We start from the raw sequence: 26,886 nt of genomic DNA on the forward strand, positions 1-26,886 counted from the left end.
GGTGACGTATTTCAGAAATCACCTGCCGATTCGTAGTGTTTTGTCGTTTTCAAAGTCTTCTTGGCAAACTTGGTTAGCACATTCTCCCTCAAACTGAGTTAATTACTGCATTTTCGTTCCATTACAGTAGTTTAAAAGGCTTAAGGAAGCATCTTTGTCACAACAGAAAGGTAGTTTGAAAATTGGGCTGGCGACATAACAAAAAAAAAAACAGTAAGGGAGCCAACAGCACCCGGGTTTCCCAGGCGGTCACCCATCCAAGTACTAGCCGGGCCCGATGATGCTTAACTTCGGTGATCGGACGAGAACCGGTGTATTCATCATGGTATGGCCGTTGGCGCTCATCTAATGTAGGAGCACGGCAGAATTCGCGTTCGGCTTTTCTCCCAACACACAAAATGTTAGTTTTCGGCCGCATTTGACGAAAGCGCTTCCTTCCGCAACCGCCAGTTCCTCGAGGACGGCGCGGGGAGGCGCGCCCGGCGTCCCAGCAGAGTGACGGCCGAATTGGCGGGCGCACCGCCGCGTGTGTGAGACGCACTGCTGCTCGTTGCACCCCCTGTCATTCGCTGGGCGCGTGCAGCCTTCGACACTAGCGGAGGACGCATCTTGTCCCTGGTGTTCAGCGGAGGGCCTGTGCGGGGTGTGGCAGTGTCGTGCTGGAGGGCCCACTGGTAGCGATGTGGGCTTCCTCGCCTCGCCTCGCCTCGCCTCGCCTCACACCAGGTGTCTGCGTAAGTTTGCAGTGCATTCGCACCATTCCTATCCCTGTCCCTGTCCCCGTCCCGACTTGTCCCGACTTTGCTCGACTGCCGCTCGCTGCCGCTCGGGTCGTGGTCCATATGACAGCGCAAGCACGACAAACGTCTGCGGGACGAGACGAGACGAGACGAGACGACTAAGGAATAAGTTCGTGGTTACAAATCAAATTTGGAACTCAACACACCTACACAACAATAGGCGGTGACGTATTTCAGAAATCACCTGCCGATTCGTAGTGTTTTGTCGTTTTCAAAGTCTTCTTGGCAAACTTGGTTAGCACATTCTCCCTCAAACTGAGTTAATTACTGCATTTTCGTTCCATTACAGTAGTTTAAAAGGCTTAAGGAAGCATCTTTGTCACAACAGAAAGGTAGTTTGAAAATTGGGCTGGCGACATAACAAAAAAAAAAACAGTAAGGGAGCCAACAGCACCCGGGTTTCCCAGGCGGTCACCCATCCAAGTACTAGCCGGGCCCGATGATGCTTAACTTCGGTGATCGGACGAGAACCGGTGTATTCATCATGGTATGGCCGTTGGCGCTCATCTAATGTAGGAGCACGGCAGAATTCGCGTTCGGCTTTTCTCCCAACACACAAAATGTTAGTTTTCGGCCGCATTTGACGAAAGCGCTTCCTTCCGCAACCGCCAGTTCCTCGAGGACGGCGCGGGGAGGCGCGCCCGGCGTCCCAGCAGAGTGACGGCCGAATTGGCGGGCGCACCGCCGCGTGTGTGAGACGCACTGCTGCTCGTTGCACCCCCTGTCATTCGCTGGGCGCGTGCAGCCTTCGACACTAGCGGAGGACGCATCTTGTCCCTGGTGTTCAGCGGAGGGCCTGTGCGGGGTGTGGCAGTGTCGTGCTGGAGGGCCCACTGGTAGCGATGTGGGCTTCCTCGCCTCGCCTCGCCTCGCCTCGCCTCGCCTCGCCTCACACCAGGTGTCTGCGTAGTTTGCAGTGCATTCGCACCATTCCTATCCCTGTCCCTGTCCCCGTCCCGACTTGTCCCGACTTTGCTCGACTGCCGCTCGCTGCCGCTCGGGTCGTGGTCCATATGACAGCGCAAGCACGACAAACGTCTGCGGGACGAGACGAGACGAGACGAGACGACTAAGGAATAAGTTCGTGGTTACAAATCAAATTTGGAACTCAACACACCTACACAACAATAGGCGGTGACGTATTTCAGAAATCACCTGCCGATTCGTAGTGTTTTGTCGTTTTCAAAGTCTTCTTGGCAAACTTGGTTAGCACATTCTCCCTCAAACTGAGTTAATTACTGCATTTTCGTTCCATTACAGTAGTTTAAAAGGCTTAAGGAAGCATCTTTGTCACAACAGAAAGGTAGTTTGAAAATTGGGCTGGCGACATAACAAAAAAAAAAACAGTAAGGGAGCCAACAGCACCCGGGTTTCCCAGGCGGTCACCCATCCAAGTACTAGCCGGGCCCGATGATGCTTAACTTCGGTGATCGGACGAGAACCGGTGTATTCATCATGGTATGGCCGTTGGCGCTCATCTAATGTAGGAGCACGGCAGAATTCGCGTTCGGCTTTTCTCCCAACACACAAAATGTTAGTTTTCGGCCGCATTTGACGAAAGCGCTTCCTTCCGCAACCGCCAGTTCCTCGAGGACGGCGCGGGGAGGCGCGCCCGGCGTCCCAGCAGAGTGACGGCCGAATTGGCGGGCGCACCGCCGCGTGTGTGAGACGCACTGCTGCTCGTTGCACCCCCTGTCATTCGCTGGGCGCGTGCAGCCTTCGACACTAGCGGAGGACGCATCTTGTCCCTGGTGTTCAGCGGAGGGCCTGTGCGGGGTGTGGCAGTGTCGTGCTGGAGGGCCCACTGGTAGCGATGTGGGCTTCCTCGCCTCGCCTCGCCTCGCCTCGCCTCACACCAGGTGTCTGCGTAAGTTTGCAGTGCATTCGCACCATTCCTATCCCTGTCCCTGTCCCCGTCCCGACTTGTCCCGACTTTGCTCGACTGCCGCTCGCTGCCGCTCGGGTCGTGGTCCATATGACAGCGCAAGCACGACAAACGTCTGCGGGACGAGACGAGACGAGACGAGACGACTAAGGAATAAGTTCGTGGTTACAAATCAAATTTGGAACTCAACACACCTACACAACAATAGGCGGTGACGTATTTCAGAAATCACCTGCCGATTCGTAGTGTTTTGTCGTTTTCAAAGTCTTCTTGGCAAACTTGGTTAGCACATTCTCCCTCAAACTGAGTTAATTACTGCATTTTCGTTCCATTACAGTAGTTTAAAAGGCTTAAGGAAGCATCTTTGTCACAACAGAAAGGTAGTTTGAAAATTGGGCTGGCGACATAACAAAAAAAAAAAACAGTAAGGGAGCCAACAGCACCCGGGTTTCCCAGGCGGTCACCCATCCAAGTACTAGCCGGGCCCGATGATGCTTAACTTCGGTGATCGGACGAGAACCGGTGTATTCATCATGGTATGGCCGTTGGCGCTCATCTAATGTAGGAGCACGGCAGAATTCGCGTTCGGCTTTTCTCCCAACACACAAAATGTTAGTTTTCGGCCGCATTTGACGAAAGCGCTTCCTTCCGCAACCGCCAGTTCCTCGAGGACGGCGCGGGGAGGCGCGCCCGGCGTCCCAGCAGAGTGACGGCCGAATTGGCGGGCGCACCGCCGCGTGTGTGAGACGCACTGCTGCTCGTTGCACCCCCTGTCATTCGCTGGGCGCGTGCAGCCTTCGACACTAGCGGAGGACGCATCTTGTCCCTGGTGTTCAGCGGAGGGCCTGTGCGGGGTGTGGCAGTGTCGTGCTGGAGGGCCCACTGGTAGCGATGTGGGCTTCCTCGCCTCGCCTCGCCTCGCCTCGCCTCACACCAGGTGTCTGCGTAAGTTTGCAGTGCATTCGCACCATTCCTATCCCTGTCCCTGTCCCCGTCCCGACTTGTCCCGACTTTGCTCGACTGCCGCTCGCTGCCGCTCGGGTCGTAGTCCATATGACAGCGCAAGCACGACAAACGTCTGCGGGACGAGACGAGACGAGACGACTAAGGAATAAATTCGTGGTTACAAATCAAATTTGGAACTCTACACTCCTACACAACAATAGGCGGTGACGTATTTCAGAAATCATCTGCCGATTCGTACTGTTTTGTCGTTTTCAAAGTCTTCTTGGCAAACTTGGTTAGCACATTCTCCCTCAAACAGAGTTAATTACTGCATTTTCGTACCATTACAGTAGTTTAAAAGGCTTAAGGAAGCATCTTTGTCACAACAGAAAGGTAGTTTGAAAATTGGGCTGGCGACATAACAAAAAAAAAAAACAGGAAGGGAGCCAACAGCACCCGGGTTTCCCAGGCGGTCACCCATCCAAGTACTAGACGGGCCCGATGATGCTTAACTTCGGTGATCGGACGAGAACCGGTGTATTCATCATGGTATGGCCGTTGGCGCTCATCTAATGTAGGAGCACGGCAGAATTCTCGTTCGGCTTTTCTCCCAACACACAAAATGTTAGTTTTCGGCCGCATTTGACGAAAGCGCTTCCTTCCGCAACCGCCAGTTCCTCGAGGACGGCGCGGGAAGGCGCGCCCGGCGTCCCAGCAGAGTGACGGCCGAATTGGCGGGCGCACCGCCGCGTGTGTGAGACGCACTGCTGCTCGTTGCACCCCCTGTCATTCGCTGGGCGCGTGCAGCCTTCGACACTAGCGGAGGACGCATCTTGTCCCTGGTGTTCAGCGGAGGGCCTGTGCGGGGTGTGGCAGTGTCGTGCTGGAGGGCCCACTGGTAGCGATGTGGGCTTCCTCGCCTCGCCTCGCCTCGCCTCACACCAGGTGTCTGCGTAGTTTGCAGTGCATTCGCACCATTCCTGTCCCTGTCCCTGTCCCCGTCCCGACTTGTCCCGACTTTGCTCGACTGCCGCTCGCTGCCGCTCGGGTCGTGGTCCATATGACAGCGCAAGCACGACAAACGTCTGCGGGACGAGACGAGACGAGACGAGACGAGACGACTAAGGAATAAATTCGTGGTTACAAATCAAATTTGGAACTCTACACTCCTACACAACAATAGGCGGTGACGTATTTCAGAAATCACCTGCCGATTCGTACTGTTTTGTCGTTTTCAAAGTCTTTTTGGCAAACTTGGTTAGCACATTCTCCCTCAAACTGAGTTAATTACTGCATTTTCGTACCATTACAGTAGTTTAAAAGGCTTAAGGAAGCATCTTTGTCACAACAGAAAGGTAGTTTGAAATTTGGGATGGCGACATAACAAAAAAAAAAAAAACAGGAAGGGAGCCAACAGCACCCGGGTTTCCCAGGCGGTCACCCATCCAAGTACTAGCCGGGCCCGATGATGCTTAACTTCGGTGATCGGACGAGAACCGGTGTATTCATCATGGTATGGCCGTTGGCGCTCATCTAATGTAGGAGCACGGCAGAATTCGCGTTCGGCTTTTCTCCCAACACACAAAATGTTAGTTTTCGGCCGCATTTGACGAAAGCGCTTCCTTCCGCAACCGCCAGTTCCTCGAGGACGGCGCGGGGAGGCGCGCCCGGCGTCCCAGCAGAGTGACGGCCGAATTGGCGGGCGCACCGCCGCGTGTGTGAGACGCACTGCTGCTCGTTGCACCCCCTGTCATTCGCTGGGCGCGTGCAGCCTTCGACACTAGCGGAGGACGCATCTTGTCCCTGGTGTTCAGCGGAGGGCCTGTGCGGGGTGTGGCAGTGTCGTGCTGGAGGGCCCACTGGTAGCGATGTGGGCTTCCTCGCCTCGCCTCGCCTCGCCTCGCCTCGCCTCGCCTCGCCTCACACCAGGTGTCTGCGTAGTTTGCAGTGCATTCGCACCATTCCTATCCCTGTCCCTGTCCCCGTCCCGACTTGTCCCGACTTTGCTCGACTGCCGCTCGCTGCCGCTCGGGTCGTGGTCCATATGACAGCGCAAGCACGACAAACGTCTGCGGGACGAGACGAGACGAGACGAGACGACTAAGGAATAAGTTCGTGGTTACAAATCAAATTTGGAACTCAACACACCTACACAACAATAGGCGGTGACGCATTTCAGAAATCACCTGCCGATTCGTAGTGTTTTGTCGTTTTCAAAGTCTTCTTGGCAAACTTGGTTAGCACATTCTCCCTCAAACTGAGTTAATTACTGCATTTTCGTTCCATTACAGTAGTTTAAAAGGCTTAAGGAAGCATCTTTGTCACAACAGAAAGGTAGTTTGAAAATTGGGCTGGCGACATAACAAAAAAAAAAACAGTAAGGGAGCCAACAGCACCCGGGTTTCCCAGGCGGTCACCCATCCAAGTACTAGCCGGGCCCGATGATGCTTAACTTCGGTGATCGGACGAGAACCGGTGTATTCATCATGGTATGGCCGTTGGCGCTCATCTAATGTAGGAGCACGGCAGAATTCGCGTTCGGCTTTTCTCCCAACACACAAAATGTTAGTTTTCGGCCGCATTTGACGAAAGCGCTTCCTTCCGCAACCGCCAGTTCCTCGAGGACGGCGCGGGGAGGCGCGCCCGGCGTCCCAGCAGAGTGACGGCCGAATTGGCGGGCGCACCGCCGCGTGTGTGAGACGCACTGCTGCTCGTTGCACCCCCTGTCATTCGCTGGGCGCGTGCAGCCTTCGACACTAGCGGAGGACGCATCTTGTCCCTGGTGTTCAGCGGAGGGCCTGTGCGGGGTGTGGCAGTGTCGTGCTGGAGGGCCCACTGGTAGCGATGTGGGCTTCCTCGCCTCGCCTCGCCTCGCCTCGCCTCACACCAGGTGTCTGCGTAAGTTTGCAGTGCATTCGCACCATTCCTATCCCTGTCCCTGTCCCCGTCCCGACTTGTCCCGACTTTGCTCGACTGCCGCTCGCTGCCGCTCGGGTCGTAGTCCATATGACAGCGCAAGCACGACAAACGTCTGCGGGACGAGACGAGACGAGACGACTAAGGAATAAATTCGTGGTTACAAATCAAATTTGGAACTCTACACTCCTACACAACAATAGGCGGTGACGTATTTCAGAAATCATCTGCCGATTCGTACTGTTTTGTCGTTTTCAAAGTCTTCTTGGCAAACTTGGTTAGCACATTCTCCCTCAAACAGAGTTAATTACTGCATTTTCGTACCATTACAGTAGTTTAAAAGGCTTAAGGAAGCATCTTTGTCACAACAGAAAGGTAGTTTGAAAATTGGGCTGGCGACATAACAAAAAAAAAAAACAGGAAGGGAGCCAACAGCACCCGGGTTTCCCAGGCGGTCACCCATCCAAGTACTAGACGGGCCCGATGATGCTTAACTTCGGTGATCGGACGAGAACCGGTGTATTCATCATGGTATGGCCGTTGGCGCTCATCTAATGTAGGAGCACGGCAGAATTCTCGTTCGGCTTTTCTCCCAACACACAAAATGTTAGTTTTCGGCCGCATTTGACGAAAGCGCTTCCTTCCGCAACCGCCAGTTCCTCGAGGACGGCGCGGGAAGGCGCGCCCGGCGTCCCAGCAGAGTGACGGCCGAATTGGCGGGCGCACCGCCGCGTGTGTGAGACGCACTGCTGCTCGTTGCACCCCCTGTCATTCGCTGGGCGCGTGCAGCCTTCGACACTAGCGGAGGACGCATCTTGTCCCTGGTGTTCAGCGGAGGGCCTGTGCGGGGTGTGGCAGTGTCGTGCTGGAGGGCCCACTGGTAGCGATGTGGGCTTCCTCGCCTCGCCTCGCCTCGCCTCACACCAGGTGTCTGCGTAGTTTGCAGTGCATTCGCACCATTCCTGTCCCTGTCCCTGTCCCCGTCCCGACTTGTCCCGACTTTGCTCGACTGCCGCTCGCTGCCGCTCGGGTCGTGGTCCATATGACAGCGCAAGCACGACAAACGTCTGCGGGACGAGACGAGACGAGACGAGACGAGACGACTAAGGAATAAATTCGTGGTTACAAATCAAATTTGGAACTCTACACTCCTACACAACAATAGGCGGTGACGTATTTCAGAAATCACCTGCCGATTCGTACTGTTTTGTCGTTTTCAAAGTCTTTTTGGCAAACTTGGTTAGCACATTCTCCCTCAAACTGAGTTAATTACTGCATTTTCGTACCATTACAGTAGTTTAAAAGGCTTAAGGAAGCATCTTTGTCACAACAGAAAGGTAGTTTGAAATTTGGGATGGCGACATAACAAAAAAAAAAAAACAGGAAGGGAGCCAACAGCACCTTTTTTTTTTTTTTGTCTTTGTCACAATAGAAAGGTAGTTTGAAAATTGGGCTGGCTACATAACAAAAAAAAAAAAAAAAAAAAAAAAGGAAGGGAGCCAACAGCACCTTTTTTTTTTTTTTTTTTTTTTTTTTTTTTTTTTTTTTTTTTTTTAAGCATCTTTGTCGACACCTGAAAGTTATTATGAAAAGAGGCCTGCCAGGTGTAGCGACGTAAAAATGAAAAAATGAGAAAGAGCCAACAGCACGTTTTTTTTTTTTTTTTAAAATGCCTTCTATTGGCGAGCTTCATGAGCTATAAAGGTGCTGTTGACTCCATGTCCCACGACGAACGGACGAAAAGAAAGTCAGTATCCCCCGTTGGTGTCCTTAAAACGGTCGACGTCCGTCGGGAAAAAGCGGCAAGAGCAAAAAAAAACCATAATCCAGCAATCTTCTGCATGGAGACAATGACTCCGCCAGGGAAACAAAATCCAGTAGAAATAAAACCACTTCCTTAGTGTCACTATTACCGGGAAAGTTCCACACCAGTAAAACTGAGGGGTAAAGTCCATCAGGTGGACCAGTGAAAAAAAAAAAAAAAAAAAAAAAAAAAAAAAAAAATGAAAGTCACTGCGTGGTAACACTAGTGAAAATTGAAAATATCACTGCCGCCACATGGGAGACCTACAGGAGAAAACCAGTGCTTGTAAATAAAAGTGCCGATGTCCACAGCATAAAAAATCAGAATCAAGAAAAAGGTAAACTGTACCGGAAATAAAAAAAGACACAGATAAGAAAAAAAAAGAGTTTCTTTGAGTACACGTATTTCCATAAGTGTTCGTTCCTTGAAAAACACAGCTTGAGCGGTCAAAATAGAATAGTATACCAAACCGTCATAAACATGTTAAGCTGAAACGTCCCCTTTCAACAATTTTTCATGTGAAACGTCCACTTAGAACAATTATACAAGCCTGTGCTTAACCTGACACACAATATTATTTAGCGCAACGCAATCTGACTTTCAATAACCCCTACAAAACAATGGCCCTGACTAACTTTAACCTATACCTTTTACAAATCACTTACCTCACAAAAATCTTCGTTACTCAAGCTACTGCAAAACAGCGAGCGCCACTACTGCCAGCTAAATAAAAGATTCAAACCACTGAAGGTACTAACTACTGATAGGGATAGTTAGCAAATGAAAGATATTAATAGAGAACAAACAATGTATTTACCTTAATATTCATAATTGACATTCAGTCTTACAGATTATCAAAACTCCGCCATCTCTCTCCCCACGTCCACCACTGCTGGCGGCTCACCTCCAACTGCCCAACGCTACGCGCTGTTCACATCCAGCTGTAGCAGTTCATGACAACAATGGCAGACAACAATGCAAACTAGCCACATACTGCACACAGCACAGCCAGTGATTTTCATATAGAGCGCTACGTGGCATTACCCATATAAAAATCTAAACAGCCTACTTACATAGCCCCCATGCTCCCCACAAAAAATTTTACAAAATATTTTTGGGCAGTGGCCAATAAAGATTTGATAAAATTTTTCATAATTACAATAACAAAGATATCAAATGCACACACTTATTGATACAATGTTGGTCAACAGCTAAAATTTTTTCACAGTCAATAAAGACAGTCCTGATCATTCATCATAAGAGTAAACCTGCAGTTTGTTTGCTCAAAGTCTGAGCAGTAAAATACAATGCACACGGAAGTAGTGGATTTCCATGTAGTATTGAAGAAATAGTGTTGTCCTTCCAACGGAAAGACAGTGCTGACTCTTGAAATGCTGACAGGTAATGGGCCACAATGGAGCAAACCCACAGCAGAGTCATTCGAAGTTCTGACGAATATTGGTAGATAGGTCATCACAGAGCAGACCAACTGCAGTCCTGGTAGAGAGTATGGTATTGGTGGGCCACCAGAGGTGCAGACCCACTGCAGTCCTTGTAGAAACTGTGGTACTGGTGAGTCAGCAAAGGTGTAGACCCACTGTAGTCCTTGTAGAAACTGTGGTACTGGTGAGTCAGCAAAGGTGTAGACCCACTGTAGTCCTGGTAGAGATGGCCAGCAGCCATCTGCTGCGACTGTGCAGGTGCACAATCACCATCGAAGAGTCTTGCAGAGAAGATAGCAAGTCCATAAACCACCACTTGTGCACGCACAAAGTTTTTGGGAATTGTCCTTAGAACCAGCAATGCTGTTATCCAGTCCCTTGCTGAATTAGTAACACACGTGCAAACACTAACAGTCCCTACTTCTCACATATTGTCCATATACTATGACCAACAGAATGTGTGCAGTGAAATGAATGCTTACAAGTTAATAATATGATGAACTGGTGTCAATTACAATTATATAACATAAGAATACAATTACAAAGATACAAAATACATCATTAAAAACATAACAATACAGATAATATTTGTAGTAATAGGGGCTTTACAAAAGAATAGAAATAAACATATACATCAGTGTTACAGGAATGATGACATGAGTACATACATAAAAGATCAGAATAACTTTTGAAACGTCAACTTCACACATGAGCATTAAAACAAAGCAGAATAAATAAAGTCTAAGCATCTTTACAAAGAAAATAACAGAGTATTAGAAAAATTCTACAACATAGCTCTCATCAGCTAAACACATAAAGACAGGAAAAACACAAATACACACGGGTACCCAAACACATAGTGGGATAACACCAAAAGGAAAGGACAACACACAATTACATATTGGGAAAAAACAGCAAAGAGGAAAGGACAGGGTTTGTTTTACTGCAGTATTTTGCTTGGAGATCTCCCTTCATTCCATAGATCGTTCGTCTTATTTCAACCTTTGCTTCCACCAAAAAAATTCTATCTAAGCATGCTTTCTGTATTTATATGTTCACGCATTGCTTACCTCATCATTTATTTCCAAGAAAATCCTACCTATACCTCGTTCCTGTATTCTATTCATATTTCTTTCAAAATAATTATTTCTGATTGTACAATACTCATTGGGGCCCAAATCTTTCTTCGCAATGCATTCTTTACCTATTCTCCATAGTCAGTTTCTTATATAGTCTACCCCCTCTTAAGCTAACTTAAATCTACTGAGCTCAGATATATATACCAAGGGACGAGGCAATGCAGCATCACAACAAATCAACACAAACAGAAATGACAAAAAATGCAAATTGGCAAAGCTAGCAGCGTAAATTAGCAAAGCAAGTGCAATATTACAACTAATATAAGGCAATGCAGGAAACAAGAAAAACTAGCTTAGAAGAGTAACACAAAGTCCAATTCAGTAACACTATGCCTGGCAAACAGCAGCAACTTATACCTAAACATGACGTAGCTCAAGCAGAAAAATTATTACAGGAAAAACAACAATGCAGACAAGGGAAATGCATATTCACATCTTAATGTCTATGTAATTAAAGTGGTCATCTTAATGTCTATGTAATTAAAGTGGTGCACCACAACAACTTATTGTAAAAAAAATATTACCATGTACTTGAAAAGAAAATTATGTGTTACTGTTACTAGATCCTTCTTATTGTTCTTTCCTTTCCAAGTGCTCCTTTTTTAAAGAATGTGGATCATAAAATAATTATTTAATAGATCTGTTGACAGAAAGAGTTCACATTAGCAAATGCATCTAAGTTTATTTTATAAAACTAATGCTGCAACACAGCTGGAAACCAGATATTAAATGAAATAAGCAACTATGAAAAGCAAAGCATAAAAATATCATTAAATAGTCATGTGACATTTCATAAGTCAGTAGCTCTCAACTCTCGTACAAAGACACTTGTCATAATCAGGTCTGCAGATGTAAAAATATTTCTTGTCATTTTATTAGGCATTTCAGTAAATATCATAAATTACGAGCTCCACAGTATGCTTTCAACAAGGAGATGTCAGTAGCGCGGACAATGGCCTTCCCTTTCTTTTTTTTTTTTTCTACCTGTGCTTCTGACGAGGCACTCACACTAATGGCTTGTTCTCCAGGTGTTTGACACAGCTGTGTCCCGACGACGCACGTGCAGGTGGTCAATTAACTTTCTTACGGAAATATTTACGACAGCAGTTTCCGCTACAGTGACAGTCTCATATAAAAATATTTCACAGGTCAAGAATGTGCGTTGCAAATGTGTAGAAACAAAATCCTATGAATATAACCGTGTTCAAAAAATTTTCGCCGGCATTGTGATACATTCACGCATTTACACACCTTTCATAACTCTTAAAGTACGATTCTTGGTTTCCAACATCCTTTTTCACAAGTTCCCGTCCCTAACCACTATTCATTACTCCTTACCTTATTCGTCGACACTTCTTCAATATTGCATCATAACAGATAAGTAGCATAATCAAATAACTCATATAGCATCAGCCTATTAATCATAAACATACCTCATCAGCATAATACTCATCGTCATCGTAATAATAACATCATAACACCTCAGTCAAATCTCAAAATCGTCGTAGCTTCCTCCAATAATTTCAAAACCTAACAAAATTCTCTGCTCATGTCAAAAGTGTCATCTGCCTCAAACGTACTTTAAAATCATGCTCCCTTACCAAATACATCATTCAAAGCTCTCATAGTATCACAATGGTACCAAAAAAATATGAACAGTTCACACAGTACAGACAAAGTACAATTTCTTAAGTGTGAAGTAATCCAACTCTGTAATCGCGTAAACATGTGTCACTGACGTAGTAAAAAGGTTTGTCTCTCTCAGTTAAATGATCAGATAGCTGTGTAATTTATGTGTTAGAGAAATATGGTACCGATGTGTTAAATTGTATAAGCAAATACCATATTGGCTAGGGCTCCTTGTGCTTGCCAAACACATGGTACACAAAGTAGGCATGTACCCCCCTGAGGTTTATTGTAATTGTATCCTCAGGTATTACAGCTTACAGCAATGAAATGGAATGTGTCACGAAAAACTTTCTTTGTAATTCAAAAATCTCTAAAAATAAATGTCTTAAGTACAAAATTAATCACTCAAATACGTGTCCAGTAGCGCTAAATGTGCGTCTTGCTCTAAGATAATCTCTGGGAAGTGTCGTAGTTATTGTCCTCCGAAAGCTAAGTTCTGCAGAAGTCAATGTACTTACCTCATGATACACAAAAGTGAAATGCTTTGCGTATAGATATCATACTTATTACGCTTATTGCCGTGATGAGGAAAGTACTGTGCTGTAACGTATTGTTGTCCTACGGAAAAGGCTGTCTCCTTGTAGCAATAGCACAAAAGTCACCACTAAAACATGTTTTACTTTACAGAAGAATTCAGAAAAACTGTGCAGATATCAAACAGATACACCGCAAAAGCAACATTGTAAATTGTCACTCATTAGTAACGTCGTGATATAATCGTGTAGCTGTCACACAAACCAACCACTGTGTCATCTGGCATTTCACAGAAAGCACCTCAAATCCAGAATCCACTCGTAAGCAAACCAAAATGTTGCATGTTAACAGTTTCTTAAGTCTGACAAATTGTACAAGTAGCGTGAAGTGAAAATTGCAAAGACTAAGTTAAAAAGCAAATTATCTGTCAATAAATGGTTTGACATGAGAAATGTGGTGTAAACCTTTACTCTTCCTAGTACGCAGAGTTTCAACTTCAACGCAATTATCATGTGGTATACGTCGGATTCTGTAAGGTCCATTGTAAACTAGAAAGAATTTGTGACTCAAGTGTTTCTTCTTATGTGACAATGAATGAGCTTTAATGAGAACTTTCTGACCAATATATAATACTGTTGCATTTGCTTTACCGTGTAGTTTTCTCCTTTTGTCTGCTGCAGATTTTATATTTTTAAGAGCCAAATCAATTATGTCTTTGTGTCGAAGTTTACGTGTATTCGGGAAAGATACAAGCTCTCTGATTCTGTTCGGAGGTTCTACATTCTTCAGTACAAGAGTAGGTGGTAAAGCAGTGGAATCATGAGGCATTTCATTCAGCACATTTTGAAATAAGTGTAAATATCTGTCCCAATGCTGATGCTTTCTGTGACAATAAAGTCTGCAAAGCTTATTGATTTCTTTCATAATCCGTTCAGACGGGTTACAATGTGGTGAATACAATGAAATAAAAACAGGTTTGATTTTATGATTCCGAAGCATGCGTGACCAAACAGCAGATCTGAATTGCGGTCCATTATCTGAAATGACTTTACTAACGTGTCCAACTTCACGTAAGAAATTTTTAACAAAGGCGTTGGATACAGACCGTCCAGTGGCTTTACGTAACGGAGTGAAAGAAACAAATTTTGAAGTAAGTTCAACAGCGACTAGAACGTACGAAACTCCATTCGATGTTCTGACAAGGGGTCCCAAAAGATCAACAGCAGCAAATTCTTTTAATTTAGAAGGAATAATTGGAAACAACGGGGCACGATGTGAGATAGTAGATGGTTTCGCCTTTTGACAAAGTTTACAAATAGACAAGACTCTTCGAATTCTCTTTTCCATATTGTTAAAATAACAAGTCGTTCGAAGAATATGATAACATTTTCGTGGGCCAAAATGTGCGTAGCTGAAATGAATGTACCAAATGAGCTTATTAACAAAATCGTCTGGAATGCAAAGTACCCATAGCTTGTCATCAACAGTGCAGCGTTTGAAGAGTATGTTGTTTCTAACCAGGTAATAATGCCGAATCTGAGTGTGTGTCTTTTCATGCCATTTACTTTTGATATCTTTCCAAATCGGATCTTTATCTTGTTCATGAGCAATGTCCTTTAAAGATGTGGTGATGAAATTTTCAAAGGCGACTTTCTGAATGTAAAGAATACTGAAATTTTTCTCGAGGTTGCCTTCTGTGTTACTTTTCTCAAGCCCAGCCGGTGCGCGTGACAGTGCGTCCGCAACAATGTTCTCCTTGCCGGGAATGTAGACTATTGTGAAGCGGAATTCTTGCAGAAACAATGCCCAACGTTTTAACCTATCATGATTTAATTTTGAAGACATAAGAAATTGTAATGCACGGTGATCACTGTATACTTTTACGTGCTTACCAGAAAGAAAGAAACGGAATTTGTTAAATGCCCAAACGATAGCTAAAGCTTCTAATTCAGTAACGGAATAATTTTTTTCAGATTTTGTTAGCACTCGGCTAGCAAAAGCAATGGTTTTCTGAACAGTAATGTCATCTTCTATGGCTTCTTGAAATAAATGGGCACCAAGACCAACTTTGGAAGAATCAGTGCTAAGGCAGAAATCTTGTGACAGATCTGGATGAGCTAGTATTGGCGCGTGAAGTAACGCTTCTTTCAAAGAATTGAATTCCAACTGTGCTTGTTCGTCCCAGTTCCAAATAGTATTTTTTCCAGTGAGAGAACAAAGTTTTGGTGTAACTAGAATTTGCATATTCAGAAAACGACGGTAAAAATTTACGAGACCTAGAAAACTGCGGACTTGTCTTTTTGTGGATGGAACTGGAATGGCTCTGATTGCTTCTAACTTTTCAGGATCCGGCTGAATGCCTTCAGAAGAAATAATATGTCCTAAAAACTTCACCTTTGACCTACCGAATTCAGACTTTTCCAAGTTAACTGTAATTCCAGATTCTGCAAAAGTACGTAACAAACTGTTGAGGATGCGGTTATGTTGTTCCCATGAGGCTTCTGCTATTAGAATATCGTCCACATATAAGGTGATGTGACGTTTTAAGAACTCAGGTAATATGGAATTTAACCCGCGAATGAATGCTGCTGAAGAAATGTTCAAACCAAAAGGAAGTTTCCGAAACTGATAACAAACGCCGAAACAAAGGAAAGCTGTGTATTTTCTACATTCTGGATGTAGTTCGATCTGATAAAAGCTTGATCTGAGATCAATGGAAGATAACACTTTTACACCATTAAAATTTTGAAGAAGTTCTTCCATCGTCTGCGGCCTGTCTGTTTCAGGAATAATGATAGTATTGATTTGTCTCGAATCTAAGACAAGTCTGATCGATCCATTTTTCTTCTCAACAACATGTAACGGATTGTTGTATGAGCTTACTGCAGGCTCAATAATGCCCTCGTCAAGCATAGATTGTATTTCTGTTCTAACACGGTCCCTATAATGTGCTGGAATTACGTATGGTCTTACACAAAATTTAGTATGCTCACGAACACGAAATTGGTATTGAAATCCCTTGATTGTTCCTGTTTTGTGAGTAAAAACTGTGGAATGTGCTTGTAAAATCTCAAAAAGGTCCTGCCTATCAGTGTCATTACAATTCTCAATTGTTTGAATTTTATTCTGAATTAACTCATTAATTTCAAATATGCCGTCGATATCATCCCTTTCAGTAATTGCAGAGTGATTGTTGGTGTCTACTTCCGTAGAAAATTCCGAACTGTTGTCTAACAGAACATAAAGCCGATTAATTTCCTCATCATGGTTTGAGAGCCAGTCTTCAAATTTCAAAGCTATTGACTTACCTTCTTTCTCTAAACTTATTTCAGCATCGTGAAAGCTTAAGATTGCTTTATATTCATTCAAAAAGTCTACTCCCAGTATAATTTCCGTCGACAATAATGGAACAATAAGGAAGTTCATAGAGAAGCTGTGGCTTTGACAAAAGAATTCTAAGTTGGTTTGTTGGCGTACATCTACACTTTTTCCAAAGATTGCACCTTGTAATTTAATCTTACGTAACGGAAGTGTGGGGCAATCGTTCGCTTTGTTGCATTTGCTAAAAGCTGTTTCGCTAATTACTGAAATGGGACTGCCAGAGTCAAGTACTGCCGTAAATTTTACGTCATTTACAGTAATATGAATCACAGGATATGCAATGTTGTTATGTTTTACGTCGTGTTCCTGGAGTAAGATGTCCCTAATGTCTTCCATTTTTACGTAATTACTAGCTACGGCAGCTGCGTCGTCAGTTTCATAAGTACGTCTTGTGGCTGCCAGTGGTGTGAGTCATCGCCTATTGTCTCTTTGTTGGCGCGCGTCGTTATTGGGATTTGGAGACCTAACTTCTACAAATTCATCGTGACGAGAGTGCTCTGCTCTGTTTAAATCTCGCCAGTTCTGATGCAATTCAGGTCTGTCGTTACGATCATATCGTCTGTCGTCATGTCGGTAGATTCCATAGTTTCTTTCTTGTCGGTCACGTGGTGGAGAATTTCTCCTTGAATCGTAACTACGCGCTGGACCGTTGCGTCTAAAGTTATTCTGTCTCCCTTGATAATAGTTATTTTGGTTCCCATATTGTCTGTTTCTCTGATTGTCTCTGTGATAGTCATTACTGCGGAGAGGTGATCTTTCCCTGTAATTATTACTACTCTGCCAACGGTTGTCATACGGGTGGTGTCTGTTTTGGTCACGATTTGCGTTGTAAGAATAGACTTGTCGTGTCCAGTTATTATTTCTGTCGTCACGGAATTGTGACGGATGTGACCTGTAGTGATTGATTTCCTGTTTTCGCATCCCACGACTGTCTGTGTCAATTTCCAGTTCTTGTAACAGTCCCTGAAAAGCTTCAATGTCGTCTTTGTAACGTCCTGCCAAAATAATGTGTCGTAAATGTTCAGGCAGTTTGATTAAGCAAATGCGGATGAGTTCTGAGGGGCTGTATGGGTTTGATAGGTACTGATTCTTGTGCAACATGTCTTCAAAATATTTGACAAGACTGGAAAATTCAGATTGTTCAAAGTGTTTCATCATCATGATGCTATGTTTTACGCGGTCTTGTGTAGCTTGAGACCAATATGCTGAGAGGAAGGCATGGTAAAATTCTCCTTCACTGTGGCAATCGTGAATGACCGATCGCATTCTTACAGCTGGTTCATTCTCCAAGTAGCCACACATAAATTCTAATCTGTGTTCTAATGACCAGTTGGGAGGAAAACAATGAGAGAATTGATGGAGCCACGCTTGTGGATGAATGTCGTTGCCAGAATTCTTAAACGTTTTGAATTTACGTGTAGTAATGAACAGCTTATAGTCAAAATCATCATGTCGGCGAGTCACATATCGGTCATTGTTACGTCGTGTCGGCGGTTCCATCTCAAAATTCGGTGCACCTTGCCAATTTCTTTCATAATTACCGAAATGCTCTGTGTTATTATATTGTGGCTTTTCCGTATTTCTATGTCCCTCTTCCAGTATTGGGGCGCGACTGTCCTCTGAAATACGTAATTCTTGTATCACCTGCGTCAACTGATCTTGTACTTCCCGGATTTCTCTTTTATACTGTGTATTAATTTGATTTTGATTTTGTTTGAATTTTCTTATTTGTTCATAGTCTTCTGTGTCAGTGAAGGCTACGGGTCTTGTGTCATTCAGATCATCATCTACCTTTGTAGATAAGTTAGTGACCTGATCCGAAAGTTCAGCTACTTTCTCCGATAGTGAACACATTTCCTCAGTGTGTTTTTCTGAACCAAGTTTCAGAGTGTCCATTTGTGTTGAAATCGAATCTACTGTGTTCTTTAAGTTTTCCTGAGTTTTTGCCAGTTGCGTAACCGAATCGGTAGATGCAACTGAGTCAATTTTAGCCCACAAGGTCTCATGATTTTCATGAACAATGGTTTGCAGTTCTTTTATGGCTGCTTCGTGATTCTGTAATACATTCTCATGACGCGAAAAAATAGGTTGGAAATGCTCACAAATTTGTGTTTTTACGTCATTACAGACTTTCTGACATTTCGATTCTATTTTATGTAACTCAGTAGTTAAATCTTCACGTGTTTGTTCAAGCATATGTTCCACTGAGTCTAACTTTTGAAGCTTTTGTTCCATTGTGTCTAACTTTTGAAGCTTTTGCTGTGTTTGTCTCTGATTTTGTTCCATTGTGTCTAACTTTTGAAGATTCTGTCCCATTTGTTTCTGATTTTGTTCAAGCGTTGTGTCTAACTTTTGTAGCCTTTGTCCCATTTGTTGCATTAACTGTAATAACAATGCACTGGTGTCTGAAACATGTTCCTCAGTGCTTTTCGGCAGTGAATTTGCACCGGCAACATTCACATTTTGACAAGCGGAAAATGTGTCTTGACTCATTTGAGAAAACGGTGAGGACGCAAAACCTGAATCTACAGTATTTGCAAAATTGTGTCCTATCATTTCGGATTCCTGAGGCGAGCTGTTGCCGACCGATCGATCGACAATGCTTCCCTGTTCACTACCTGTTTCACTGCCTACGCCATTGTCTGACGCCCGCTCCATTTCCCTATGCACAGTTACCAAATTACTACTTTGAATATTAGTTAATTCACTACCCAGTGGTGCTGATAAGCTACGCTCGTCGTCACTATTATTTCTCAATTTAGTTTGGAGCCTAGTGTTACGTTTTTCACACGCCATTATTGTCACAATATTTCACACGACAACACAGAAAAGCACAACTTGAATAGCAAAAACAAGAGAACACATTAACATAGCACTGAAAATAATATCTAGTTAATTGCAGCAGCGAAATACTTGGCGCAAAGCTACATGCATGCCACAACTGTTTTACTGTACAACAATGAAAGACTGCAACTACAAAGGAGATTCTCTCTACAATTACGCGCTAGCAATAAACAAAAGCTACACTAAATACACAAACTACAAGAAAAAAATCAGAAGATTCCAGTGAGGTATCCTAGGCTAAGGGTCGACATATGAAACGTCCCCTTTGAACAATTTTTACATGTGAAACGTCCGCTTAGAACAATTGTACAAGACTGTGCTTAACCTGGCACACAATAATTTTTAGCGCAACGCAATCTGACTTTCAATAACCCCTACAAAACAATGGCCCTGACTAACTTTAACCTATACCTTTTACAAATCACTTACCTCACAAAAATCTTCGTTACTCAAGCTACTGCAAAACAGCGAGCGCCACTACTGCCAGCTAAATAAAAGATTCAAACCACTGAAGGTACTAACTACTGATAGGGATAGTTAGCAAATGAAAGATATTAATAGAGAACAAACAATGTATTTACCTTAATATTCATAATTGACATTCAGTCTTACAGATTATCAAAACTCCGCCATCTCTCTCCCCACGTCCACCACTGCTGGCGGCTCACCTCCAACTGCCCAACGCTACGCGCTGTTCACATCCAGCTGTAGCAGTTCATGACAACAATGGCAGACAACAATGCAAACTAGCCACATACTGCACACAGCACAGCCAGTGATTTTCATATAGAGCGCTACGTGGCATTACCCATATAAAAATCTAAACAGCCTACTTACAAAGCATCCACCGACATCCGGGAAAAGGCATGAGCAAGTGCAATCTTCAAAAAATTTGCAAAAGTAGCACGATAGCCAGGCAAAGCTTCAGTTTGTTCATGCTGAGTCCATAAATAGGTAAGAAAGTCCAATTCAGTAGTCAATTTCAGGTGAAATATTGCAAAAACGGTATGACCCAGGAGCCACACCGTAGCATTCTTCTTTGTATTCGGGTAGGCGACGCATTGAGGAATTAAGGCGTCGGTCGGCAAGACTGAACGCGTATCCACTCGAGTGATTAGGCGAATCATATCTCTGGCGGCATCCCAAACACTGCAAAAATGTCCACACACAAAACGGTGTTCAAGTGTATCTTCCGCATCACACAAGCCGCAAGCTCCAGACGAGATGAGGTTGATGGAATGGAGCTTCGAATTTGTAGGGAAGGTACGATGCACAACCTTGTACCACACGGCGTGTACAGAGGGAGGAAGAACATGGCTGGCAAGATTGTTCCATACCGCGACCCAATTATACCACGGTAGCCGATACTCCCACTTACAACGCACAGGTGATCCACGGAAAGCAGAAACGACGTCGCAGACTCGAAGACTGGGAACGTCACATAGCGCGAGGTAGCTGTTCTCCATATAGTAGCGACGCACATAGTTAAGAAAAAAGGGAATGTGCGAGACATTCACCGGCGCCTCCACTGATAGAGGACGATACATACTGAAGACCGCCGCAGTGGTACCGTTCGGGGCCCTCTCCATAACAACGGTGGTCCGTTTCCAAAGGAGAGCAGAGCACTTCGCGCGAAGATCTACTAAACCCAAACCACCATCTGTCGGGCTTAGAGTACAGGTGTCATACGAGACTTTAAAAATGTCACCTCGCCATAAAAACCAATACACCGCCTGCTTGAGGGCACGTTCCAACTGCCGAGGCAGTGGAAGGACCTGTGCGAGGTACCACACCCTGGCCAGAATGTTAGTATTGATCAAGGCCACCTTGTCACGAAGCGCCAACGTGCGAGCCGCATAGATCTTGGCAACGGCGCGCACCTTATGGAGCGTAGACCGCCAATTGAGCGCCTCCATCCGTTGTGGATGAGAAGAAAAAAGCACGCCCAGGACTTTGTGCTGTTCGCGGACACAAAACCAGCTCCGCTGTATGGACCGTGCGCGGGGTGTAAGAGGCAAACAAACAGTCTTAGTTGGGTTGACAATGGCACCTGTAGCGTTTTCAAAGCGTTGCAGTGCACCATATAGAGTGTCAACGTCATCAGAATGGCCAAGAAAAACGCCAAGATCGTCGGCGTACGCCTTGCAAATGAGGCGGTGCGTCCCTATCTGAATGCCACGGCAGTCGCGGCCGATAATTCGCAGCAACGGATCTAAAGCTACAGAAAAAAGGGCCATTGAAAGGGGACACCCCTGCCGCACCGAGCGCCCAACACGGAAAGCTGGCGTCAAGTGGCCATTGACACTAACACGTGACGTCGCATTTTGTAAAAGATGCTTTACCACAGTCGTAAACTTAAAACCGAAGCCCATCCGCACAAGAACCTGGCGGAGGTACACATGGCTAATGCGGTCGAAAGCATTTTTGAAATCAATTAAGAAGATGGCAGCTGTCGGCAGTCTCGCACTTTTAACAAAACCGATACAGTCGCGATAGGCGAGGACGGCATCAAAAATGTTTCGACCCTGCACCGCACATGATTGACTATCACTGAGGACCGACGGTAAAACAACTTTAAGGCGTTGAGCCACGCATCGCGTTACAATCTTAAAATCGGCGTTCAGTAAAGTGATCGGCCGAACAGCGTCAATGCAGGGCGTCGCAGTCGATTTGGGAACCAATGTCACTACCCCCTCCTCAAACGCAGCAGGGATAACAGCACCATCCCGTATTTCATTTAAAAGAGCCACAAAAACATCACGAAAAAGATCATAAAATTTCAGATAAAATTCAGCAGGAATGCCGTCGGGACCCGGCGATTTACTTTTAGGGCTTCGTCGGATAGCATCGTACAGGTCGTCAGGTACATAAGCAGCATTTAAAAGCGTCCTATCCGTACGAGTTAAAACATGAGGTATGACGTGTAAAAAATCCCGCAACGCATTACAATCAACATCCAGCGCACGGAAAAGGGAACTAAAATGAGTAAAGACATCCCGCTCAATGTCGGACTGGACAGTCGTCCGTCTACCGTCGCACTGTTTCCAGGTACCGATGTGCAGACGGGCGCGCCGCCTGCGTTCCCTATGCAGATGATAAAGCGACAATGGTTCGCCATCCACAACCCCCGCAGGCTGGCTGCGGACGACGACACCGCCACTAACAGCACGCAAATCAGCGAGAAGCTTACGCTGGAACTGCTTAAAAGCGGGCAGCAAGGCAGGCTGTGACGTCACGCGCAGCGCGAGGTCTTGTAAACACGCCTGATGGAAGCGGGCGGTAGCGCGACGCCACCGAGCCGCCTCGCGGCTAAAATCCATTAAAAACCGCCTGATCACCGGCTTGGCCTCCCCGACCCACCACTCCAGCACACTACAGTCACCTCGCTTGGTCCCGAGCAATTTCTGCCACAGATTGGTAAAACACGTCACAAAATGGTCGTCGTTCAATAATGCACAATTAAATTTCCACAAATTCTTTCGCCTGGGAACACAAAATCTAGGCAATAAAAGCTGACAAAGGTAACCGGAATGATCAGAAAACAGCACGGGAAACATTTCCGTGCGGCAAATACGGGCAGAAAGCGGGGCAGAAACGTAAATTCTGTCCAGGCGGCTGTGCCCCGTGGGATAAAAATGAGTAAAATGCGTAACATCAGGGTTTAAAACACGCCACGTATCAACGAGCTGAAAACTGCGAACCAAGTCGCCGAGCTCGCGACAAATGTTAGGACGAGGCACCTGATCAACAACATCTAAAACGCAATTAAAATCGCCGCCTACAACTAAAGCATCCACATTCCGGTGTAACAGCGCACACAATTCCTGCCCATAAAAAACAGCCCTCGCCGGCTTATCGTTCCCAGACGGAGCATAGACGTTAACAAATACAACGCCCAGTATAGTGCAACTAACGGCACGACCATTAGGTAAAATAGCAACATTTGAAATAGCGAGGTCAGAACGTACTAAAATGGCAGTTCCTGTACTGTGATCCGGTAAAACATTGTCAATAACAGTAAAGTCACTAAAATCGTGTAAAAAGACAAGGGCATCACGCGTCACCTCTTGTAAAAACACAACATGGCAGTGATGATCACGTAAAAAGTTCTTAAAAGCCAGTATCTTACACGGGTGACTCAATTTGTTAAGATTAATGGTGACAACATTCCACTGGCTAAAATCGTAAGTCATAGACTCACACAATTAAAAGACACACACAAAAGTAAAACACACATAAAACACGGGAGGTGCAGGTGCGCGACAGGGGAGGGGGCACACAGGACACACACTACGTCTCCCCACCCTCCACAACATCCTTCGCCCACTCCGAAGGCTCGAAGGGGGAGAGGGGCGGCAGGGTGGCAGTAGCCGTCACGCCAGAAGCGACCGACACAGAATCCTTAACGGACATCTCCACGTCGGAAGAAGGCACCGACACGCGGTCGTGAATAGAAGGACCAGCGCGACGACGGTGTACATCCTCTGCCTTCCGTTTAGTCGACAGAGATGCCGCAGTCACAGCCGAAACCGTGTCTGGCGCTAAAACAGGCACATCTACAGAGGCGGGTTGACTTAACACAGTCCGTAGATGGCGAACAGCAACGTCACGTTGCTGCGCTGCAACACTCAGATCAGCTGACTGTGCGTGGCGAGAGGAGGCACGCTGCTGCTGTTGTTGTTGTTTGCGCGGCAGCTGACGCCCGGAGCCGGCAGCCTGAGGCGGCCGTAGCTCCACGTCGAGGTCGCGCCGCCCGGCGCGGCGTTGCGACGCCCAAGAAGAGGCGGGGGGGCGCCCTACTGGGGACGGACTACGGTCACCTCGCGTTAAACCTCTGTCGTAGGAAGGGGAGCTACTGGCACTGCGGAAGCGTTGCCTACTGGAACTGCGAGAACGAGCTTCATCCCGCTGCGGTTTTGGTTCCACAAAAACATCGCACGATTCCGCAACAGGAAGAGGCTCAGAAACGTCAGAGGGTGCAACGACGGGTGCAGGCACAGAAGGAGAGGGCTCCGCCTGCGACACAGTGGGGGCAACAGAGTCCGAATTAGGGCGCGAAACAACATCGGTTACCGACTGCGGCACGGAGTCAGAGACTGTCTCCGACACAACAGCACCCACAACCGGTTGAACAACAGCAGGCACGTTTTCCGAAACCGTGGACAAAGAGTCCTGGCCGGTAGTCGCAACAGCAGAGACACTATGATCAGCAGACACATCCATCGCTTCCGCGGCGGCAGCAAGATTAACATCTGCCGCACGCCGCGCGGGCGCGGGGGGGGCGGAACCCAAGACCGTTGCGGCGACGGAAGCAAAACTAACTCCTTGCAAATCGGCCTCAAGCGGTAGCTGAACAGGCCGTTTTCGCTTCGGACAATCCTGCCTATAATGGCCAACACCATTACAAAAGGAGCAAGTTTGTGGCTGGCCACTGTACGTGACAAACGCACGGTGACCGTTTACCAAAATAAAAGACGGAATATGCTGCCTAACCACCATCTTAACACTGCGCACACCGTTCTCGACTTGAAATATATACGCAGACGACCATTTCTCCTTCACGACAGATAAAACAGTGCCATATGGCCGCAAGTGACGAGAAATAGTGTCATTACGTATTTCAAACGGAAGGTTAAATATCCGTATATGTCGAAGACCAAAACCAGCGTGAGACACAGTGACATTACTAATATTTCCGTTAAGGTGTCGAAATTTGCGAACACCGTCATTAACAGAAACTACAGCATCACACAGATCGGAAGATTTGAGTTTTAAGAACACAGAATTTAAGAACGTATCGAACTGAATACCGAGTACGTCATTAGTAGACAAAACCAAATCCTCAATTAACCAACGATGGATCTCAAAAGCCGAGGGTTTCTCGACGGAACGTTCGAATTCACACTGAACATTGTTCTGTCGCTCGTCACTATCATCGTAAAGAATATCCATTACTTACAGTTCAGTAGAAAGAAAGCCACGTGGCAAAGTAAGCAGACGACACGCGAGGCGCCGCCGGCCAAGTCGCACAAGGAAAACACTGCTCGCTCGGCACCGAGGTGTTGCCAGGCGGGCAGCCAGCCAAGTACTAGCCGGGCCCGATGATGCTTAACTTCGGTGATCGGACGAGAACCGGTGTATTCATCATGGTATGGCCGTTGGCGCTCATCTAATGTAGGAGCACGGCAGAATTCGCGTTCGGCTTTTCTCCCAACACACAAAATGTTAGTTTTCGGCCGCATTTGACGAAAGCGCTTCCTTCCGCAACCGCCAGTTCCTCGAGGACGGCGCGGGGAGGCGCGCCCGGCGTCCCAGCAGAGTGACGGCCGGATTGGCGGGCGCACCGCCGCGTGTGTGAGACGCACTGCTGCCCGTTGCACCCCCTGTCATTCGCTGGGCGCGTGCAGCCTTCGACACTAGCGGAGGACGCATCTTGTCCCTGGTGTTCAGCGGAGGGCCTGTGCGGGGTGTGGCAGTGTCGTGCTGGAGGGCCCACTGGTAGCGATGTGGGCTTCCTCGCCTCGCCTCGCCTCGCCTCGCCTCGCCTCACACCAGGTGTCTGCGTAGTTTGCAGTGCATTCGCACCATTCCTATCCCTGTCCCTGTCCCCGTCCCGACTTGTCCCGACTTTGCTCGACTGCCGCTCGCTGCCGCTCGGGTCGTGGTCCATATGACAGCGCAAGCACGACAAACGTCTGCGGGACGAGACGAGACGAGACGAGACGACTAAGGAATAAGTTCGTGGTTACAAATCAAATTTGGAACTCAACACACCTACACAACAATAGGCGGTGACGTATTTCAGAAATCACCTGCCGATTCGTAGTGTTTTGTCGTTTTCAAAGTCTTCTTGGCAAACTTGGTTAGCACATTCTCCCTCAAACTGAGTTAATTACTGCATTTTCGTTCCATTACAGTAGTTTAAAAGGCTTAAGGAAGCATCTTTGTCACAACAGAAAGGTAGTTTGAAAATTGGGCTGGCGACATAACAAAAAAAAAAACAGTAAGGGAGCCAACAGCACCCGGGTTTCCCAGGCGGTCACCCATCCAAGTACTAGCCGGGCCCGATGATGCTTAACTTCGGTGATCGGACGAGAACCGGTGTATTCATCATGGTATGGCCGTTGGCGCTCATCTAATGTAGGAGCACGGCAGAATTCGCGTTCGGCTTTTCTCCCAACACACAAAATGTTAGTTTTCGGCCGCATTTGACGAAAGCGCTTCCTTCCGCAACCGCCAGTTCCTCGAGGACGGCGCGGGGAGGCGCGCCCGGCGTCCCAGCAGAGTGACGGCCGGATTGGCGGGCGCACCGCCGCGTGTGTGAGACGCACTGCTGCCCGTTGCACCCCCTGTCATTCGCTGGGCGCGTGCAGCCTTCGACACTAGCGGAGGACGCATCTTGTCCCTGGTGTTCAGCGGAGGGCCTGTGCGGGGTGTGGCAGTGTCGTGCTGGAGGGCCCACTGGTAGCGATGTGGGCTTCCTCGCCTCGCCTCGCCTCGCCTCGCCTCGCCTCACACCAGGTGTCTGCGTAGTTTGCAGTGCATTCGCACCATTCCTATCCCTGTC

The 26,886-nt window shown here is 46.6% G+C and overlaps 1 protein-coding gene, 9 non-coding genes and 1 pseudogene across 10 annotated transcripts; all 11 read right to left on the bottom strand.

Annotated features, from left to right (window-relative positions):
- Window positions 1-220: 220 nt before the first annotated feature.
- On the bottom strand, window positions 221-339 carry LOC126088749 (5S ribosomal RNA). The gene has a single exon (XR_007520105.1). It is a non-coding gene; the product is annotated as a 5S ribosomal RNA (ribosomal RNA).
- Window positions 340-1,182: 843 nt separating this feature from the next.
- On the bottom strand, window positions 1,183-1,301 carry LOC126088750 (5S ribosomal RNA). Its single transcript, XR_007520106.1, has one exon. It is a non-coding gene; the product is annotated as a 5S ribosomal RNA (ribosomal RNA).
- An 852-nt stretch (window positions 1,302-2,153) lies between these two features.
- Window positions 2,154-2,272, bottom strand: LOC126088751 (5S ribosomal RNA). The gene has a single exon (XR_007520107.1). It is a non-coding gene; the product is annotated as a 5S ribosomal RNA (ribosomal RNA).
- Window positions 2,273-3,116: 844 nt separating this feature from the next.
- On the bottom strand, window positions 3,117-3,235 carry LOC126088752 (5S ribosomal RNA). Its single transcript, XR_007520108.1, has one exon. It is a non-coding gene; the product is annotated as a 5S ribosomal RNA (ribosomal RNA).
- Window positions 3,236-4,074: 839 nt separating this feature from the next.
- On the bottom strand, window positions 4,075-4,193 carry LOC126089101 (5S ribosomal RNA). Its single transcript, XR_007520443.1, has one exon. It is a non-coding gene; the product is annotated as a 5S ribosomal RNA (ribosomal RNA).
- An 845-nt stretch (window positions 4,194-5,038) lies between these two features.
- Window positions 5,039-5,157, bottom strand: LOC126088754 (5S ribosomal RNA). Its single transcript, XR_007520109.1, has one exon. It is a non-coding gene; the product is annotated as a 5S ribosomal RNA (ribosomal RNA).
- Window positions 5,158-6,014: 857 nt separating this feature from the next.
- On the bottom strand, window positions 6,015-6,133 carry LOC126088756 (5S ribosomal RNA). Its single transcript, XR_007520111.1, has one exon. It is a non-coding gene; the product is annotated as a 5S ribosomal RNA (ribosomal RNA).
- An 839-nt stretch (window positions 6,134-6,972) lies between these two features.
- On the bottom strand, window positions 6,973-7,091 carry LOC126089103 (5S ribosomal RNA). The gene has a single exon (XR_007520444.1). It is a non-coding gene; the product is annotated as a 5S ribosomal RNA (ribosomal RNA).
- Window positions 7,092-23,609: 16,518 nt separating this feature from the next.
- Window positions 23,610-24,542, bottom strand: LOC126191070 (uncharacterized). Its single transcript, XM_049931790.1, has one exon. It carries the CDS (start codon window positions 24,540-24,542, stop codon window positions 23,610-23,612), a length of 933 nt encoding a protein of 310 aa, XP_049787747.1.
- Window positions 24,543-25,364: 822 nt separating this feature from the next.
- LOC126089577 (5S ribosomal RNA) lies at window positions 25,365-25,482 on the bottom strand (annotated as a pseudogene).
- Window positions 25,483-26,329: 847 nt separating this feature from the next.
- Window positions 26,330-26,448, bottom strand: LOC126088757 (5S ribosomal RNA). The gene has a single exon (XR_007520112.1). It is a non-coding gene; the product is annotated as a 5S ribosomal RNA (ribosomal RNA).
- Window positions 26,449-26,886: the final 438 nt, after the last annotated feature.

Source organism: Schistocerca cancellata, chromosome 6, assembly GCF_023864275.1.
Source record: "Schistocerca cancellata isolate TAMUIC-IGC-003103 chromosome 6, iqSchCanc2.1, whole genome shotgun sequence".
Taxonomy (NCBI): domain Eukaryota; kingdom Metazoa; phylum Arthropoda; class Insecta; order Orthoptera; family Acrididae; genus Schistocerca; species Schistocerca cancellata.

What these genes read in the sequence shown, in the direction of transcription:
- LOC126191070 (XM_049931790.1), bottom strand. Translation starts at nt 24,542, where the DNA reads ATGGATGTGTCTGCTGATCATAGTGTCTCTGCTGTTGCGACTACCGGC.